Below are 21,712 nucleotides of genomic sequence, written 5' to 3' on the forward strand. Positions count from 1 at the left end.
CTCCTGGTCTGTGACTGACTGGACATTACATAATGAGATTTACTCTTCTTCGGCTGAGCAGGAAATTACCTGTTGATTGTCCCGGGCTCAAAACATTCCTGGAAACCATTGTTTTCCACTGAAATCATTTTGCAAATGCTCATATATCTGAATGTATTTGTCTTTTAATAGTAATTTGGTTTGGTTTCTTGAACAAGGCAGACATTGAGTCAAGTGTGTTTGACAGTGCACAGTGTGTACACCAGGACTAGAATAACTAGATTAGCATGCAGCACTGAGCTGTACTGGATGAATGGAGGCTAATCTGCAGCAGGTACAACAGTCACTCCTCTCTATGGCATCCTCTATACTTTATGTTACACTGATACTGAGATAGATACAGATTTGAGGTGCTTGTACCTTACTTGAGAATTTTATAGTCATGTCACTTTATACTTCTGCTCCGCTACATCTTAGAGGGAAAAGTTGTACATTTTTACTCCACTACATTTATCTTACAGCTTTAATTATTAGCTACAATTTAAGATATTTGTACCCAAAACATATGGAGGGTAATGTTTTGTAATACAGTAAATTACCCAACAGTTTATACAAGCACAGAATCAATTAGTTGGCGCCATTTCTCACTATTTTCAGAATTTTTACAAACCACACAATGCAAACCACAAAATGATCTGTTGTAGTGGTCCTATACAAAATAGTTTAAAATTAGCTCCACTCCAGTCAATGACACTAATCAAATCCAATTACCTTTTCTGCCTCAACTATTTTTAATACTTAAAATACATTTTGCTGATAATAATTAAATATTTTTTCTTAAATAACACTTTCAATCCTTAATCCACCACTGTCTAGACAGAACAAATAATTATCTTCACGCACATTCAGTCACAACTTTACTGAGTTAATGTTCTGTAGTTCCAAAGACAAATATTGTTTCTGAACTTGTGCTGAATATCTACAGAGGCTGACTTGTTTCCTCTTGTAGTTTTTCCATTAGAAGGTATTTGAATGAGTTATTGCTGTGCACACGCAACAGCTGACAAGAAGCAGAGGCCTGACCACCTGCTGAGGGTCTGCCACTAACAACACACTGAAATGCCCCCATTCAGCAGACAACAGCGAGAGTCCTGACACACAGTGGCTCAAGAGGCAGACAATGCACGCTGTTTAAGAAAGACAGCGCGGTGCTTTCTTTTCTTTTCACTGTAAATGAGTTTGATGACTCAGAGAGGACATTTAACGCGGCAGACACACGACGCACTCTGACTGTGAGGACGACGGATTTGGACACTGAATGAGATGGAGAGCTGTTAAGCATTTGTGCTGCTACATGTGAGTCAGAATGTTGTTCATTTCCCTTGAAGATGAATCTAACTTCTTGTGTTACCTAATGATGCTAGTGATGATGAAAATTCAAGGGAAACATGACTGCACCATCCCAAACGCCTACCTAAAACCATCAATCAGAATTAATTAGAAAAAAAGCAATGTCAATGTTGGGTAGAAAAGCTATACTGAAAGTCTATACTCAAGTAAAAATGCAATTATTCCTGTATGAAATCACTCAAGTAAAAATGAAAATTACCATTTGAGAAACCAGCTCAAATAAAAGTAAAAAAGTACCTGGTTAATTACTCAAAGTACAAGTTACTTTACATTTGTTCCATTTTTTCCCAATCCAAGTAACTTTGAAGTTGACATTTCATTTAACTAACTGCCTTCTAAAGCAAACCAATTTAAAAGCCCATAGACCACCAGCTGCTAGATTAGTTAATATTAATTTACACATGAAAAATGAATATAGGGCTAGCTAATATTATAAAGCTAATTCCATGTTCATGTTTCTTGGTAGTTATGCCTTTTTTTTCATTTTGGAATAAAGGTTTGGTCAGATGTGGCTGAAGATTGTGACTGGAAGCTGCCTCTTGCTCTGGGTTTTGCTCTGTTATCATTGCATTGTGATTGAAGGACAGGTGGTGCTTATTCTCAGCAACTTGTAGAGGTGCTCCTCACTCAGCTAGCTTCTTCCTTAATACTAACTAAATGTTAGGAAAATAATCGTGAGTTGCAGCCTCAGTGGTCTGTATCACAGTGACTGTTGGAAGGCTAAAAACAAAGCACTCTGGTGTGACTTTAGTTTGACTCCTGTGGGTTCGTGCCGACTTCCTTGTTTTGATGTGAAGCATGGCGTGTTTTGTCCAAACATACTGTAAGTAGCAGTCAAACACTTAAGAGTTCAGAACAGGTAATTGACACCCAGAGGACAAATGGACACACACTAACACTTGCCTACTTGAATGACACCTTCTCTACACTTATTTACACTTCACTATGACAGTGAAACTGTTTGGCCTATGTTCTACCCACGCAAACATTTAGATTCATTTTTACTTTCTAGTTTCTCTGTCTGTCGGTTTGATAATCCTTTCTCTGATTATCTGACTTATTTCACACATGTAGAGCCTGGATTGAATGTTTTGCAGCAGGCAGCAGGATACAACAATTGCTCTGCGTGCAGATTTGTGATCTGTGGTTTTTCTCAAGGATTCTTTCGTTTTATTAAAGATGCAGTTCACTCATTAATTCAGTCGCAAACAATGTAGGACACTTAAATTACTCATAATGAAGGGATGCATTTCAAGTTCTCCTTGTTTAACGGGCCTACTGTATAAACACACCCACACGCAGATGCAGTTTGGTTTGAAACGCTTGTGACAGCACTAATTTCTTAACCACTAACCTCAACTGCAACTGTTAGGTGGTTTTAACCCTTAACTCTAATCCTAAACATAATCTGGATGTTAATTTTCACTCTCCAGATTTTCATCTTGAAATTCCCCATTGATGAAGTCTGGACAAAATAAACTAACTCTGAAGTACTTTCCTTGCCTTCAAAGACATTTTGTTGTCATTCAGTAGATACAGAAATACACACACTGTTTCACCCCTTGAGGTTTCCTGTGTGTATGTAAGTTGGTTTTCATTGAGAATACCTGCACACAGTCTCCAGTGTGCAGCTCCAGTCCCTCCCTACATTGTCCTTTGTCCAGCACAACATTCCTGGTAATTTAAGCAGCTACCTGTTTCCCTCGAGACTCAGGTGGAAACAAATACGTGTGTGTGTGTGTGTGTGTGTATTTGTGGCTGAAACACTGTGCAGAGTGTAGAGTGGTAATGTTTTTATAGATGTGTAGGTGTGTGTGCGAAGCTGCTCTTAAAGCCCCAGTGTTGAAGTTTTACTTACCGTTTGGACTTAAAGATGAATGAGCAGAGAGGAAGAAAGGATTTGTTCAAAAGTCTCAAGTGTTTTTGTGTGCTATTTCTGTCAGAAGAGTGGATGTGTGTGTGTCTCATTTGATGAAGTTTCTCACAGTGTTGACTTAACAAAATGTTCATGAAACATGAGTCATTACTTCCCCTTTGTGTAATATGTGAGTGTGCATGCGTAGGAAGAGGATTGCTTATTATAGGAGCTGAATGATACAGACAGGCAGGCAGACACATAGACACACACACACAGTGTTTATGCTCCCCTGTCATGGTATTTTGTAGAAGTGGTCTCATGTGAATATGATCATTGCTCAACAAAGGAAGACTAAAGTTCCAGTCTACAAAGTTTAGGGGGATCTATTGGCAGAAATAGAGTATAATATTCATAAGTATGTTTTCATTGGTGTATAATCACCTGAAAATGAGAGTGGTTATGTTTCCCTCAGGACGTTTGCTTTGGGGGTCGGATACGATGTGGGAGGGCTGGGTTGACTGCAGAGGGAGGGTGGGGAGTCAGAACAGTCATCAGTTGCATTTCAGCTCTTGAAAAGAGAAACATTAACTAAAAGCATTTAAGGACTGTAAAATGAGGTCAGCATACACTTTTTGTGACTGTGTGAGTACTAAACAACTGTTGTTGTAACAACATTAACTGTGTGTTTACGCGTAATACAGCGCAAGCTAGCTGGGCTAGTCAGTTAGCTCATTGCTTGACGAGGCTAATTTCTTCACACATTCAGCGTACAATAGATAAACTTAAAACCAACAAGACAGTGAAACATCATGAAATACAGACATCATATATCATTGTGTTACATGAGCCTGGCAGCACATTGGTAGTGACTTTTGCCTTGAAACAACAGCAGAAAGTATAGCTGAGCAGAGTGACAGGAAGCAGAAACACTTTTCAAACGCTTTCAAACTAAAAGTCTCTGAAACTAAATGTCTGAATGTAAAGAACTTACCATTATTGCCTATTTGTGTAAAAGCCAGAAAATAGTGAAAAGTTTCCCAGAGGCCAAGCTGGCAGTTCAGAAGCCCCAGATATTGAGTTTAATATCATGGAGAAAAGCAGAAAATCCCCACATTGGAGAAGCTGAAACCAGCAAATGCTTGGTGTTGGTGTTGCTTGAATAACGACCCAAATGATTGATTAATCAAATAATTGACAGATAATTTCAGCTCTTGTGAAAAGGAAAATCCTTTTTAGCTTCTGTAAAGCCTCTTATGGCCTTTGCCTGTTGTTACCCACTGGTGAGATCTGAGGCTCAAGAGTGACAGAAAAGCCAGTGGTAACAGAGTCAAAATGCTGAATATCAAAGCGGAGGCATAAAAGGATTCACTTTATAGGTGAATCTTTCTGTGGTGGCAGCAGCCGTGGAGCTCAGGGCTCAGAAGAATGTGGAAAAAGAGAGTAAGAGAGGATGAAAAGAACAAAGAGACAGAGAGAGATGTAAAGCCTCTGCAGAGAAACGCCTCTTATCTCTGGAGCTCGCTCTGACAAACAAGCAGAGAGACTGCTGTTCTTTCTCTGCTGCACTTCTCTCTAATGCTCACTCCTCTCCCTCTTTCTGTTCCCTCTCTCCGATCCATTTCTCCACATTTCCCACCTTTTTCCAATTTGCCCCTAACTCTTCTGCTCATCCTACAGTCCCCTTTTACTGCTGACTCACTCTAAATCAAAGCTTCATCAGTGTGGATCGATCCAGTCGATACCAGTTCATGTGTCTGCTCATCCAAACCCACCCCACACCGGTGTAGCACTCCATCTCTCTTGGTCTCTATATTTTGCACAGTACTTGTTTTGCAAGGTTGCTGTCCAGCTAGTTATACAACAAATAGACAATTATAACAGCCACCTTTTAAATCCTGATAAGCTTCATAATTCCTTTAATCTAGTTTTGCTGAAATGACAAACCACAAGCATGTAAAATATTCTTAGAGGGCGGCCCTCTGTAAAACTCTTAAATCTTATAAGCCTGCTACAGGAAGATGCATAAAAACATTTCAAATGCAGAACATTTTTAGTTGATGAAATATCTAATGCACCAACAATTTCCAGTAATACTTCATTTGAAGGGGATGTGCATAAGGATGTCATTACACTGTCATAATAATGCCTTGATACCTGTCGTGAACATTGAGTCTCTGAGTGTTTATGACTGTTGTCATTTGGTTAAATTTGTCATTTTTAATGCAAAAGTCATAAAATGACATAACTGAATGGATGACAACAGTCATAAACATATAATACATATATGAGACTATTACATCACTGTCATAATTACATGACACCTGTCATGAAAATGAAGGAGTCTTTATAAATTTCTTTGTTTCTTTAAATTGACATTTTTTTTAATTTTTCTTAAGACAGCATCTTAAAGAGACAACCTTTCAGTGTGATTTTGTACTTGATACGACTTCACTTGAGGTCAAAGGAATTATTTATGACACAGTTATTAGAGCATATGACAGTGTAATAAAACTTGATGACATCTTCATGACAAGTCCAAAATGTACCACTTTATTTGTGGTCATGACAGTCTCATGATAGCCAGTGTCAAAACCAACCACGTATGATAGACGTTGAGAGGCTGTATTGTCTGGGTTAATGTCAAGTTGCCATAACAAAAACATTATTGTCTTTATTAATATCTGACCGAGTAACACTTAATGTCATAAACATTCATAAATATGCTTCATTTTCACGTTTTTATTAATATTTATGGATTTATCTGCTATATTCTGGGTTTGGTAACTGGGATGTTTTTATGGAAAATTCTGCAAAAGTTGAAAACAAATTAACAAGTCATGATAATTGAGTGAAGCTGAATTAGACACACATGGGAATTTCACTTGCAGCATTTTCAGCAGAGAAAAATTAGATGTTGTGTAGGTTGTACCACTGTTACCCAGCCATGGTCTGGCAGCCATCTTTTACTTTTTACATTTAAATCAATAGGGTCTTGAAATGCATGGTCATCCAAATCATTCCTCAGTGTGCCAGAGGGGAAGATTAATGAGTTGTTCAGCACTAAAATGTTATTGACCCTCAGCACTCAGCATTGACTAAAGGGGTGTGAGGAGAGGTGGGTTGGGACTCTATTTTTTTTTAATGACGGTTGCAACAATGCTGTTGTTGTTGTTGTTCAACCTGATGAAGAGTTTGGGTCTTTGATGACTCTGAGGTGGAACACTAATCTAAAATTAATTGGCTTTTCAGTGGGTAATTAGCTCATGTCACTCTGCCTGTCACCCTCTGTGTGTTGTGTGTCCGTGTGTGCATGTAAGCTTTTATTGTAAACGAGAGGATAGTGACACTGTGTGTAAATACATTGATTTGTTACTAAAAATAGGGGTCAGATTCCATGTATGAAAGGAAAGAAACAGAGGGAACTAAATTTTCTTTTACTTTTTTAGAAGATGATTTTAGATTATGTATGGTTGCCTGTGACAGGAAAGTCCTCCAAATGAAAAAACAAAATGCAGATTTTGTCCTCAAGAGGGAAACATAGAAGCATTTTCTGATCTGACGGCTTTTTTATATATGCCTTTTAAAGCTGTTACAAATGTTTTTTGAAAAATAAACCGTTTCATGATGTGAGAACTCTAAGATAAACATTTGATTAGGCACAAAGGACTTGGTTAGTTTACGGGAAAGATCATGGTTTGGGTTGAAATAACAATTTTGTTTTGGTCAGTTAAGAATCAAAGTTTGGGTTGAATGACGCTATTAAGATTAGGGGACCTTTGTTGTCATGGTTACAATAATAAACACTGGTGAAAGTTATGGAACAATTGTGGTCATGATTAAAAGAGAGGAGAAAGAAAAAGTGTTGGAACGGTATGAAGACCAGTCTCCCGTGTATAGTTGTTGATGTTTTGCTGATAAAACCGTCACCTGAATTCATTTTTGCTCCCATTACAATTGTCATGGTCATTTCACTTGAATGTAAACATGTTGTTGAACTTGATTTGTGGCAACAGCTGTGGCTGCCATTCTTCTTGGGAGGACAGTCTCACTTTGGAAAACTACAGGTGTATCTGTAAATATTAATTTTGGTACCGTTTGGCTTGGTGCACCAAAACACCAAGACAAATTCAAGGAATAGACAATAAATTATGAAAAGTTATTATAAACAAGCATTCATAATAGAGCTGAGCTGTGATCTGGCTGCTGTTATTATATATGTATGTTAGATTGTAAATGTGCATGCAATAATGATATCGTACATGGATTTTTTGTTTTTGCATGATATATCGGTCATTGGCCGACATGCTCTCTAAATATTGGCATCGGCCATTGATAAACCCATATCGGTCGACCAGTAAATTTGACTTGACTTCCTAAGAACAAACTTTAGCCCTGTGATAATTATGTCCATGAGAAATTTGCATTTTGTTTTTGGACGGGTTAATTTGACTACATGTCATTTCAGAGGAAATAAAAACTGCAAGTGAACATGGGTGGGAGGATAAACTTTTCAGTGTCTCTGAATGCACTTTTGCCTCCCACTCACCTGTTTTGTTCCAAATCTTTCTCTTACACAAACACATGCTCAATTTTGTAATGAGAAAACATTGATGCCTCCCTGGCAACCAGCAATGTAGCAGTAATTACAATACAACAACATCGTTGAGATCTCACTAGTTTCTGTATTATAATCCTTTACAGTGTTGCTCAACAACTTCAACATGACAAATACATTAGTCAGCGTTTTGAGTTTCAGGACTGTGTCAACATGGTGTGATTGGTAGTTGCCATGCATATTATATTAACTTCCATCTCTGCCCTGCTGAAGAGCACATGTTGCTGCCGAGCTGAACCGAAAGTTAATAATGAGGTCAAATTATTTTCCAGTTACTTCAAACATATTTCCAACGTGCTGCACTCATATATAGCCATGCTTGCTGTGTTTTTAAGTTAGTCCCTCAGATCTTTTCTCTGCTCACCATCTCTCTCTTATTCTTTCCATCTATTTCTTTCCACTCGACGTAGTGATCTCACTCTTGTTTGCTGCTCTTTTTTTTTTCTGTCTCTGTCTCTTTTCTCCCCACTTCTCACATTTCTATTGGAGCTGCAGAAGATGTAAATAATACATTTTTCCCAGAGAGCCTGGCTGTGTTAGAATCTCTCTGTTACTCTGTCTCACACATAACTCCTCATGCTTCACAACTGTTTCTCTACCTGTAGAATCTGGGCTGACATTATTTCTGTCTACACTACAGTAAATAGCGTCTGACCTGTATTTGTATATGAGAAGGTTTACAGAGAGGAGACACAGGCTTATTCAGCCGCACATGACGTGTTATAAATTACATGTAATAAATCCATTACATGTGAGGAATTCAGTGATGATTGATGTTGTGTAGAAACTTAGCTTTAAACACCTGAAAGGGGCTCGGCTGCTGGGTTAGCTAAACAGAGAGCGCATTCACACATACACTTATGGCTCGTAGTTAGGAGCGTGTATCTCACTGACTGAGACTGATTTGATCCATATCTCGATACATGTTCAACGATACAATATATCTTAGAAAGTTTTAAATGGCCAACGATTCGGTTCAGTCCGATTCAGTGCTGTAGTTTTGATTAGTGATGGGGAACAGTGATGCTCCAAGTTACCTGCTCTCACAGTGACACGACGTCTCTGTGGGTCAGACTCGTGGCTCTGTACTCTGCTGTCAGACATGATTTGCATAAATGATTTGCAGCAGTGTTTCAGTAACAGTGGGTTTTATAAGAAAGATGAGAAACGCTGCTGCAGATCATTTATGCAAAAGGTGTCGGACAGTGGAGTACAGAGCCACGAGTCTGACCCACAGAGACGTCGTGTCACTGAGAGACACAGAGCATCACTGTTCTTCCACACTAATCAAAACCACAACACTCTTCATATGAAACAGAGCAGCAGATCATCTGACTGCAAAAATACTGATATTTTAAACAGTTTTAAAGTTTATCATTTATCTCATCTCATTTACATATGAGACACATAATAAGATGTTAACATCACTGTAATGTCTCCTTCTCTCTGTCTCTACTGTTACTATGTTTAGTAAAACTATCAGGATTTTTTGGCAACTAACATCACTCTACAAATGTAGCATTAATTGAATCAAAATGTAAAGACTGACATATTGCATTGTCTTGTATTGCATCGTATCGTATCGTATCGTATCGTATCGTGTCAGAGCTGAATCGTATTGAACCGAATCGTTGGCCACTTAAAGATTTATAAAATATCTTGTATCGTTGAACATGTATCGAGATACGTATCGAATCGTCTCAGTCAGTGAGATACACACCCCTACTGTGCATTTAACATGCACAGCCACATACTGTATACACATTCACACATTGCTTTCCTGTAAAACACACAAAATGACCACAAACACACAGCTAAGATCTTTCCACTCAACCTGAATTTCTCATCTCAGAAAAAGAGATTTTTTCTTGTCTTCATCTCTCCATTTTTTTTCACTGACATTTGTCTCACCTGGGAGACTGGAGAGAGAGAAGGAGGAAGGAGAAGGAAAGATGATAGAAAGTCTGCACTTTAAGTAGGTCAGACCCTACAGCAACAGACTCACAGAGAGATCAGAAATCCTTTCCCTGTTTTATCTAAAGCAAAATGTGAAAAAGACATATGTACAACAGCATGCATGATGTGCAGAGTAATGATGTAAAGGTGCATAGTTTCTTGTCCCTCTCTAGTAAATGTCTTTATACATCTGAGACAGACGATCCATGAACATGAATGTTGAGCAAAGCGAAATACAATATTTTCTTTCAGTTAGTACAGTTCTGTTATGCATTTGGAATAAAATTAAGTTAAAGTTTTTTGGTAACACTTTCATGTCTATAATGCATTATAAACACATTTATGGTGACATTGACAAGTTTGTAAAGAATTAAAAGTGGTGGATATATAATGTATTATAAGTTCAGCATTCATAATGCTTTATACCCCCAAACTAAATTGACAACAATGTTTGAAAGAAGAATCTGAGTCCTGAGTTACACAATGCATTATAACCACCATAACTTTAGCCAACTATAAAGACACACAGAAATCTGCTTTAACTTATCATAACAAATTATTATATTATTAGAATTCTAAGTTCCAGAAATGAATGTCTCATAAGCATCAATAATATGCTATGCCATGACTTTGTGAGCTTTGAGTAAAGTGACAGCTCTGTGTACGGTTATAAACATTTGTACGATGTTTATAAAACATTATTGCATTTCAGAAATGTAGAAATTATAATCTGCTTTGATATCTTATAGTTTTATAAAGCCTTATAAATGCATTTATTGTTTTATGAATGCATTATAGATATAACCTTGATAAAAAGTGTTACAGATTTTTTTATCATCTTGATTTTTAGTGTACATTTTGACCATAAGTCATTGTAAGCATTAAATATAATTGAAAAATGTTGGAGTCTTAAGTTAAACTGAACATGGCATCATTGTGTCTTGACTTCTTCTTGACTTCTTGTTGTGTTGCGTTGCGTTGCGTTGCGTTGCGTTGCGTTGCGTTGCGTTGCGTTGCGTTGCGTTGCATTGCGTTGTGTTGAGTGAAAACACAAACAACACTTTAGTATAAAATGTGCTGTGTAATATATTGGGTGTGCGACCAAACACTGAAAGGCTTTAGACATCTTTATTACCTGATAAAACCTGCTGATAAATCATCACTAACAGAACTGTTTTGGCCCAAGCAAACATTTAATGGTGATAAAAGTCCTCCGTTGGCTAAAGGGTGATGTGAAGGCACGTCAGGCTCCAGGCAGTGCCGCTGCAGTTAAAAGCACAGCACATCTTGATGTCCTCGGTTCAAAGCCACTGGCAGGTCGGACTCTGTTTGGCAGGCTGGCTTGTGTTTGTGCTCCGGGGAAAATCAAGCAACTCAAAACACTCTGCAGGCTCATGTTTTGGCAGTTACAGCCCCCAGGCTGTTCTGAAGCAGGCGTGTAGAGAGACAGGCATGCTGTAAATACACAGACACACACACACACACACACACACACACACACACACACACACACACACACACACAGAGGTCCCTTACTCAATTATCACTTTTTACTATTCTCAGCAGAATGACTGGCAAAGAGGGCAAAGTACTTCTGTCTGAAAACACACACACACACACACACACACACATAAGCGACAGGATATTACTGTCCATTTGTGTTTTTGCCGGAAACAACACGCACATGTTCTCCTTAAAATGGTTCTTGACTGACAGTTCAACATTCACTTAAACAGAAGAAAATAAACTTCTGTAAATACTTTGTAATGAGCAGTCAAGTAACAATTAAATACAGCCTTTACTGGGTATATTGCATTAGAGTAGCACAGGCATTAATAACTTTATGGAAGGGATAGCTAGAGATTTAATCTTAATTTTATTCTATGAATATTTCATTATCACTTCATCAACAATATAATGTGTTACTCTGGGGTAATTTCCCAGTTAACTAAACAACTAATGTTGTTGTAGTATTAGGAAAGTTATTCCATAAACAGGATTTCTTACCCTTTCAATCTAGATTGAGGGGCTTTGTTCTATATTTTGACGAGACTAGGGCTGCACAATTAATCGAAATTTTATTGACATTGCAACATGGCCAGCTACTATTTTCAAATCGCAGGAAGTACAATGTTTGTTAAAGGCAAACTTTGTGTCAGAATACCATTTTAAATGAAATATTTTCATGCCACAGAGACTTCCTGGCCCACACATCATGTAATGCATACTTAAGCAAACTTCTTTGATACAGATCCCTGCAAAAATTAAACAATAATCATTTTGTTTTTCAATGAAAATGAGAATAATGATGTAAAACAAAATCTGTAAAATGATATCGTAATTGAATTATCAGTCATAATAATGACAATTACATAAATCATTCAACCTTAGCTCTAACATTGTTTGTCTTATGCGAGCTAACACCACATATGAAAAAGCTCATCTTCTCTCTTCCTCAGAGTGAGCTCAGTAGGTGTCAAATGTCCCTGCTGTGTTTGCTTGTTCACTTTTTTTTTAATTATTGTGGTGCCTCACATTATTTCTTTTTCTGCTGCAGGGAAATAAGGAGAATAGTTTGAGGAATGCTAAAGGGACCTTTACCCTCGGTTTTATTCTCAGTCTGACTCGGCTCCAGACCCCACGTTGGCTCTTTGTTACAATACAGAGCCTCAGTTTCTGAGTTGAATGGGTACTTTTTAATTTAGCTGCACACAGGCATGAACATTTGTGTGTGTTTGCTTGGTTGTGGCATAGGGATGTAAACAAATATGAACACATAATTCTGATATGAACAGATAATCCTCTCTGAATAAATGTGAACAGCAGTGAAATTATTTTAATATTTGAAGAAACAAAGTCAGTGCTGCACTGTGTTGAAAATCAATACAGCTGGTAATATAAAAGTAAAAAATCCAGAGCTCTTCAAGGATAGGACCAGTAGATTAATAATAAAAAACAATGACTGTCCAGCTTGCCTTTAATTGAAGTCTGTGGTATTAGTAGGCTGTCCAAAAAAGAATCTGAGGCGCTCTGATTATAGATATAAAAATCCTTTATCCTGATCCATGAGTTAATAAAGGGTTTATATTTATAATCATGCCTTGGGGGCTTTTGGACTCCCTACAAATACCACTTTAATTTTTTTTCGAATATGTGAGAGGCTTTCAAAGTGGGAGGCGGGCCTCCCTAGGGGGGCTGCAAACAGTTTCAGGTTAAAGAAATAGTTCAGAGATACAGTTTTACAGTTTTCCCCACTTTCCCAGAATCAGAAACTAATAAATGCATTGGGACAGACCTTTTTATGTATTTGGTGTTGTCTGATGTTACGTAAAACTGCAATATTAGGCTTTCTTGGCTCAATTGTTGAGTGTCTGTGGGATCAAATAACCTGCCTTTGCCTTTTTCCAAGCTTTGTTTGAGGGGAGGCCCACAGTCTCAGATTTGAAAATGCATGCAAACTGTCCGAGAGAGGTTTTTGGATCTTTGTCAGTTACTTTGTCAGTTTTTCATTGCATAGACACAAACACAATTGAATTGTTATTTATTATTATGAATCTGCATGCACAATCTTCCTTTTTTTAAATTGCACAATAAGGCCTAATGGGGTACTATACTAAATTTATTTATTTATTTATTATTTTCTCATTTTTTATTAGACACTTAAGACCAACTCTGAATTTCTCTCACTTCATCCCATTATATATTAAGCATCTTCCGGCTTTTAAAGAAAAATCATGCAATATGCAATGCAATTTTGACTTGAATTTTTCTCCTGTTAAAACCTCCTGCTCTATATCCAATATTCATTCCCGCCCAGACCATTAAAAGTTACAGAAATCACTGTAGACTTTGCACTTAACTTTTTTCTTTTTGAAGGTAAGGTTCAAATACAAATCATGTTTTATTATTTGATTATTTAGGTGTAGGGTTGCAAATTATGTACATTTTACTTAACTGATCGTTGAACATGTTAACACTCAATAATCGATTAATTGTTAATAATTACTAAGATACAAAATGCATGACTTTTTCTCAGTTTAAGCTTCATTTATACAATTCTTGTGGCACTCTAGTTACATGAAACATTAATTAATGAGGCACAAATTTTTTAAACAGAATAACAAAAGAATCAGGCTCTCGTTCAAAACAGCTGCTCTTGTCCACCTGTCCTTATTCAACAAATGGCTCCACCAAACAAAACAATGTCAAATGGGGCCCAATTACTGTCAGATTTTACTGTTCAGCCAAGGTTTCTACATCAGCAGAGCTTAAGGGATGGAAAGTCGAGCTGCAGAGAGCTGTCTGAATCTGAGTTGCTGAAATCTTTTATTAGTCTGTAATATTGTTGAATGCTGACCTGACTGTCCCCAAGCTACTCTGTTATCTCTCTGCCGCTGCTACATCTTTCTTCCCAGCTATCGTCTAATCTCACCCTCACACTGTACCACTAATTCTCTTTCATTCCTTCATGTCTTTATTCCTCGTGCCCTCTTTTACTTCTCTTCACTTGTTAGCTGTGCTGTCTTCTTCTGCACATATTCTTCCTCCACACCACCGTTGTGTTTATTTCTCCACCTTTCTGTTACTTACTCTCCCACACACCCTGCTCTGTCTCCTCTCTGGTTACCTCCTCACCTGCCCTCCTCCTTCATGCTGAGTGTTTCAGCTGTTCAGTCATGCTGAGATAAGTCCTTGTTTTCTTGCATTAGACAAGATTTGAGTTGTTGAAGAATGAAACTAGATGGATTGGGATCTGTGACCTTTGACTTATTGCCCTTTAACCCCTCCAGCCCTCTAGACCCCCTACATGTCAGCCTAAGACAATTCCCACCGTAAAGAATTTACTTAATGGTAAATCCAGCCTAAAACAGAAGCCACTGTTACTCACAGCACTTGCCAGAACCTTGATTTCTGACCAGCTGCACAAAAACTGTTATTTTTTAAGCCATTTTAATTAATTCCAAAGGATTCTATTGTCTAAAAATATACATTTTCAGGATTATGTGATGTATTTTAAAGGGATATTAACTAAGGGTTGGCCAATATGTTTTTTCAGGGCCAATACTGATTATTGATAATCATGCAAACACATGATCAGTATTGAAAGAGATATACATTTGCAGTAAAAATGAAAATCTTGGTGTAAAAGTTTAAAATAACTCCAACACCAAACTTTGTTGAAATGCCTTTAAGCATATGTCTAATTAAAACTTGAACTCCCTGAACTTTTCAGCATTTTTTTTTAAAGTGCAGGGAGCTGCCAACAGCATTGAACTGTAAACTTTAATAGCTCTGACAAGTTTTATAAAGTAAATAAAGTAAAACTTAAATTTGTATTGAAATTTAATTTATCTTATCAGAAATTGAATTTAAAAATATGATTCCAATGGCAAAAACATTTTGAACATCAGGTCTGATAATCAGTGAGCACAACTTTAAAATTATTGGAATTATTGGAATATGAGGGAAGTGGCCAATCAAAAATAGAGTTTCATCGTCATGGCTACTGCACACAGTGGCTTTCTGGCTGGAATGAGCCACTTAGACTGTTTGTTTGTTTGTTTGTTTGTTTGTACCTACTCAATAAATTCTTCCTCCCTTTCATTTCTTCCTGTCATTCTCCAGGGTGGTGAGGAGGAGCCGGTTTGTCCGGTCATCATGTGCACGCGGGCCTTTCCTGACCCCGTCCCTGAGTGCCAGCTGTTCCCGGGAGAGGTGGAGGAGCCAGAGGAGGAGGTGGCAGACGAGGGCAGGGAGAGGGAATCAGACAGAGACAGCGCTGTGGAAAGCACCCAAGGGTCAGACACCTCTGACAGCCTCATCAGATCGGGGGACAAGGAAGACGCACTGGGGGATCTCTTTTTCCCCGGGGAGAAGTAAGCGCTGGTCCACCTTTTTAATTTCTGCTTTCCTGTCTTGTTGTCTCTAAATCATACTTTGGTCTTCATTTGATTATGCTCCTTGTGCCATTCCTGCAGATAAATGTCTGTTTCTATTCAGCTTCATGGTCCTCACTGTTGTTTTCTCAACCAGACTCTCTGAAATTCTCTGTCAGACTAAAAATATCAAAATATTATTTTCAAATAAAGGCTCAAGTCCTATAGTCACTCTCTCTGTTACTTTCTTCTGAATGTCAGTCTACAAGTGATGTTTTTGGGAAAATGTAGGCTCTAAATTCAAATAAAAGTACGATATACCAGGGGCTGTAGTTGTAGTAGTGTGTCATCATTAATTTCAGTTCAGAATCTGAAACAAATCTGAAACGAATGACTTATGAAGTCCTTTTATTGAAATGAGGTCAAGTCAAGTCAGTTCATTTATACAGCACATTTACAAACAAAAGGAAAAAGCAATAATACAATATCGGCAGCAATGCAAACAAGGGAAAAAATACAATAATGCAAAAGAACATAGAAGGCAAGATTAAAAATGGAAACCTAAGACACTAACATAATAATATCAGGATCAAGTAAGAGGATGTCAGATAGGAAAGAAGATAATGAATATAGAGTATAAGTAAGAAAGTATAAAACCAACCTGTCTCTCCTTCCTCAGGTGTGGTCAGACCAGCATCTCAGTGACCTCTGACCTATCCACACGTTCCTCGGCTTCTCTGAACGAGGAGCAGTTTGAGGACTACGGAGAAGGGGAGGAACCAGACTACATTCCCAGCAGCCCCTGCCCGGACGACGAGACCCGTACCAACGGATACTCTGACCTCGGCTCATCCGTTCCCTCAAGGTATGAGAGAGAGTTAGAAAGATAAATATTGTTCTTCATGTTTAAATTCTGGTTGGGACACTGGTTAGGTGTTGTTATCAGCAATGAACCTCAACATTGTATTGACCAAGTTACTGAAAAAAAATCAAATCATACCTAACTGTAGCTACCTTAGATTTTCAAACATTTCAAACATTTAGATATCAAAACACGCATCTTATCTCTCTCTCCTTACCTCCTTCAAAGAAACTCAACAGTAATAGGAGCACTGCACACACTAACTGTGTAGCTGAGTGGGGGATGATGAATTGATTACCTCATGTACTAACAACCTACTTCAGTTCAAACTCGATGTTCAAGTGTTTTGGGTGTGACAGGGAGTGATTCAGTACAGACAAACAGCAAGGTCAAGGTAATTACTACGCCATTAGCTTTAATTATCGTAGAAACACTGATAGTGAGCATGACGTTCCTGGTCAGATTGATCACAATAAGCAGATGATTTCTATAACCAAATGTATTTACTTTTTCTTTATTTCTCATGCAGATTAGAATCTAATTGACATCATTATTTATTATATAAATATAAAGTAATGAAATAGACAGCTTTGCTATTTACTCATTTTTATTGACTTTCAAAATTCATTACAGATGTTTCAGATTACTGGACAAATTAAATTACTGTCCTGTGTGTAATTTAAATATATTATAATACAGTACAGTAATCACTTCACCTCAGGGGGCTCAAAGGGCCGTTACATCAGTGAGGGCAGCTCCAACACAGGTGTTTTCCCCATGTGCATCTGTTTTCTGTCTCCATCGGTAACAGACTGTTTCTCACTGAATTTATACATAAGCTTCAGGTTTTGCTGTTGCATTTCGTTTGCTCAGGTAGCCAGCCTGAAGCAGATGGGTTACTGTGACGCAAAGTACGCAATTCAGCTAAAGAAAAATAGAATTGTCCTAAAAAGTGTTTTGATTCATATAAGCAGCTGATCTCTGTCAATATGAATTTATATATATATGTATAATTATGATTCAGCTTAATTGATGAATCATAGCATTTCCTCCAGTTCCAGTAGTAAATGTTTGGTGGCCTAGCACCAATCTGCAGACTGTTTTATGAAGTACAGATAATGACACATTATAGTTGTAGGTGTCTGAAGACATTGACCAGTTTCTGTAATGTCAACTCTGTTAAAAGTTACGGAGTTGAGGCTCCTCTCCTCAAGCTCCAGAATCATTACCTGACTCATATTATTCTGAGTCTTGACTATAGAAGTGTAACTTAGGAGCTTTTGCCCTTAAGGCCACATTAATATTCATCAAAGGCCTGTGTTTAATGGGATTAAGTCTCCCGGCTGATAGACTGGCAATACGGCACCGTGCTCCCTCCACGCATACCAAGCAGACAAAACTCACCAAGTGGAGTTGGCATGGAGATTTAAATTCAAAATGAGGCCCAGATTTACAGGAAGTCTTAGACAACTCAGCATGGGAAAGAAGTTTGAATAACTACAGTACAAAGTGGCTTAAAGGTGCACTCATTAATTTGGGTATAGTCCCCACTAAACCAGTGGTTCTCAAATGTTTTTCAGTAATGTACCCCCTGACCAGTGCAATCCATTTTCCATTTACTACATACCATTAAAACGCATTAGTAATTTTCCTGATAATGATACTATATTTTTGGCTCTGTTTTTACTCTTTTTCACTTCTTTCTCTGTGTTTTCAGCTTTATTACGTTTCAACCACAAACCTATTTTCTTGATTTTTGTTTGCCATTCAAAAACAAAATTGGTTTCCTGCTCACAGTGAATGTGACTTTCTTCTTCTGTGAGGTGTTACAGCACTTCACAGTTTTTGGTGGTTTAATCAAACTTTTACATTTTTTATTGATCTTATTGTAGTGTAATTATTGTAGGAATTATGCATGACTGATATTTTCTAAATAAACATTTCAACAAAATACCCTCCACAGTACAGTAAGGAATTTGCCTTGGTTTTAGGGGCCATAACAATAAGCATAGTAAAAGCAAGTACTGCAAGACAACAGAAAACTGACAATAAAATATTACAAAAGTACATAAAATATGTAAATGAAAGAGCTTTAGAGATGTATTCTGAGAGTATTCACTAAGTAATGTGCAAAAGTTAACAGTATGAAGTATGAGAATTTTAAAATTTTAAAATTAAATTTTAAATATCAGCCTCACTCCGCTACACACTCAAGGTGTCTCAAATGGACGTATGTTCAGACATGTACATGTAATAAAAGCCAGACGTATTTTTAGTTCATCGACAGATATAAACCGTGTGTGTGTGTGTGTGTGTGTGTGTGTGTGTTTACAGTGCGGGCCAGACTCCTCGTAAGGTGCGTCAGCATTACACTGGTGAGCTGATGGATGTTTACTGTTCTCAGTGCAGCAAAAAGGTCAACCTGCTAAATGACCTGGAGGCTCGCCTCAAAAACCTCAAGGCTAACAGGTAGGACACATACGTGGCATACAAACACGCACAGTGCACAGTCCTACAGTTGTTGTTGTGTACAGATTTAAGAAGTTTTTCCTCAGTTTGTAGCCTCTTTCCTGTCCTCTAGTCTTTCACGCTGACCACCACACTCTCATTCTGTCTGAAAGCCTGTCACATCAAATCAAATCATCAGCATATATTTGCTGACTGCAATTTTTCCTGCCGCTTATATTCAAATCAAACATAATATAACACGACATGGTGAAATATACTGTAGGAGTCACACAATACAGGGGACATATTTCTGTAGAAAATGAGCATTAATTATCCTGGCAGGTAATTTTAGACACAACCGTTTCATATTAAATGACGATATGTTACATTACAGGAGCTTTACACTGCGCTGTCAGCTATTTTATGTATTGTACAGGACACCCACAGAGGGATTTGAAGTGTATTGGGCCACCCACACTTGACTGGTGAGGGGGATTCAGGGGTCAGTGTTTGCTTTGTGGACTCTTATCCAGAATAAATTAATAAGAATGATGTAATATTGGCGTTTAAAGTGTTCCCGCTCATGTTTCATGTACGAACATGCACACACGAACACTAATTGATGGTTGCATAAGGCTGTCACTCCTGTGCTGAACTCAATAAACCATTGTAATAGGGAATCTATTATTGGAAACTTAATCCTTGGCGACCAGTAATAGCTCTACTGTTCACCTGCGCTCACATACACACACAGACGCCGACTTATTTGAGATGACTTAATGTTGTAAGAATGATGTTTTTGAATATGGTGTGAACTGTGAAGTCATTTTTTTTCCTTTGCTATGTGGACTTTGTGTTGACGCAGCAAGATCTTTCCCCGGAGAGAAGTGGCCCTATAATCCAACATGGCTCTCTAATTAGACCTGTGCTTTTCCCTTATGAATAATGAAGTAGAGATGGGCAGAAAGAAAGAGTTAGATAATAAGAGAGTGAGTGAGATGTTATCGATTGGATACATGACTTTGAATGAAGTGAGCTCATACTGTAGGAAGTGGATACAGGCCGAACTGGATGTTGGAGGGAGTGGATTTTGATGAGGAAGGAGGATTAATGTGAAGGCGTGGGTAGCAGGTCATGTGGATGAATATTAAACTGGTTTAAAAAAAATGAAACAAGGCACCATATAGATTAATCCAAAGAATTAAGGATTTTAGGCAAGACTAAATGGATTCAGAAAGGACAGAGGAAGGAGCTTTTTCCACTAAGTAGCATGGAGTATTTAAAGGATCCCTTGTGCATGTCAAGCTCCTTTAAACACAATTAATTAAATTAAATTGGGCCCAGTGAAGCATGGGTAATAAACACACAAAGTTAGTGGGTGGAGTTTGGCTCATTTGAACATGGATCAAAATTGAGAAAGACATATGTGCGATCATACAAAACAAAGTCCATATAAAACACATAATATTTGGTCTTATTGAAAAATATTGGTATTGGCAAAAAATATTGTATTCATGTCCAATATTCCTTGGCTCGTGCAGGATATTTCACTGCATGTGTAAATGCATTCAGTGTGTGCATTTTGTGCAGATGAAGGTTCAGAATTAAAAAAGGCACTAATTCTGCTCCACAATCAGGTCTATTGGAGCTCTTCAAAGAGGACATTAGGTTAACGGAAACATTAGCTGCAGGAGAATCATTTAGTCACACTCTGTGTAAAACTTTTCTTCATCTAAATGCTGAGAGGATCCTGAAGATCACAGATTCTGCACTGAATATGATACATCTCTATTAAGCGTCTTCACAGTTTGCATCACTGTTGAAGCAGAGTGAGTGAATTTCTTTGATCTTTGAGATTAGTATATGACATGATCGACCAGTACCTCCATAATCTTTAGCACCTGATAAATTAAGGCTGACACAGACAGAAGACACACAGAGCTGTTTCACTTGGATGCAGCAGTAGTATAGTGGTATAGTGGTATAGGTATATACAGTGGTATGGTTTCTTGTATTAGCACAAAATACATTGCTTTTATAACATTTGCCAATTTGGGCTGTGCCAAATGTAATTTTTTTTAACATTGAGAACTTCTATGGAGGTTTTAATTTGCATCATATTGTAAGTGGTGGTAGTGGTAGATTTTATTTTAAAGATGATCCTCCTCTATCACGTTTAGAAACCTTGTAAACAATAAAGAAAATGGCTTGAGTTTGACCATGACACATTTTGAATAGTTAAACGTGTGTTATTACATACAGTGCTGAAAAATTCCATGGACTGGCCCACACCTCGTCAGTTTCGTCACCATGAATGTAGTTGATGCTGATGCTGATAGATTGCTGCTGCATATGTGCCTCACTTTGTGTGCATCAAATGGGAAAGTAAACAGGTTGTTTTGGTTTTTTTTTAACCTCAGTAGAAATTATGTCTTCGAAAGTCTACACACCAACAAATATACACTGAAGAAAATTGGTCTGGAGTTATTGGAAATGTTGTGATCACACAAGTCAGAAACAATCCTACACCACTGGAATCTAAACCTACAAATAGTATAATACTAAAAATATTAGTGTAGCCTAATCTTTATCTGCTGCTGTACAGAAAAACCCCATATAAACAGAATTAACAGACATGCACAGCATTTGAATGTTGATTTAGAATTCAAATAGAAATGAATCAAATGTGAACAAAGCTTCAAAGCCTC

At 37.7% G+C, this 21,712-nt stretch overlaps 1 protein-coding gene across 3 annotated transcripts in view; it reads left to right on the plus strand.

Annotated features, from left to right (window-relative positions):
* The window catches only part of rab11fip4b (RAB11 family interacting protein 4 (class II) b), a 78,814-nt gene that overhangs the window by 45,354 nt on the left and 11,748 nt on the right, over positions 1–21,712 (plus strand). For all 3 annotated transcript variants that reach the window (XM_084715586.1, XM_084715587.1, XM_084715588.1), the window contains 3 exons: positions 15,444–15,694; positions 16,374–16,559; positions 18,891–19,025. In XM_084715586.1, the coding sequence (XP_084571712.1) occupies positions 15,444–15,694; positions 16,374–16,559; positions 18,891–19,025 (572 nt within the window). The remainder of the gene's footprint in view (positions 1–15,443; positions 15,695–16,373; positions 16,560–18,890; positions 19,026–21,712) is intronic.

This window comes from Lutjanus erythropterus, chromosome 3, assembly GCF_056507025.1.
Source record: "Lutjanus erythropterus isolate fLutEry1 chromosome 3, fLutEry1.hap2, whole genome shotgun sequence".
NCBI classification, from domain to species: Eukaryota; Metazoa; Chordata; class Actinopteri; order Lutjaniformes; family Lutjanidae; genus Lutjanus; species Lutjanus erythropterus.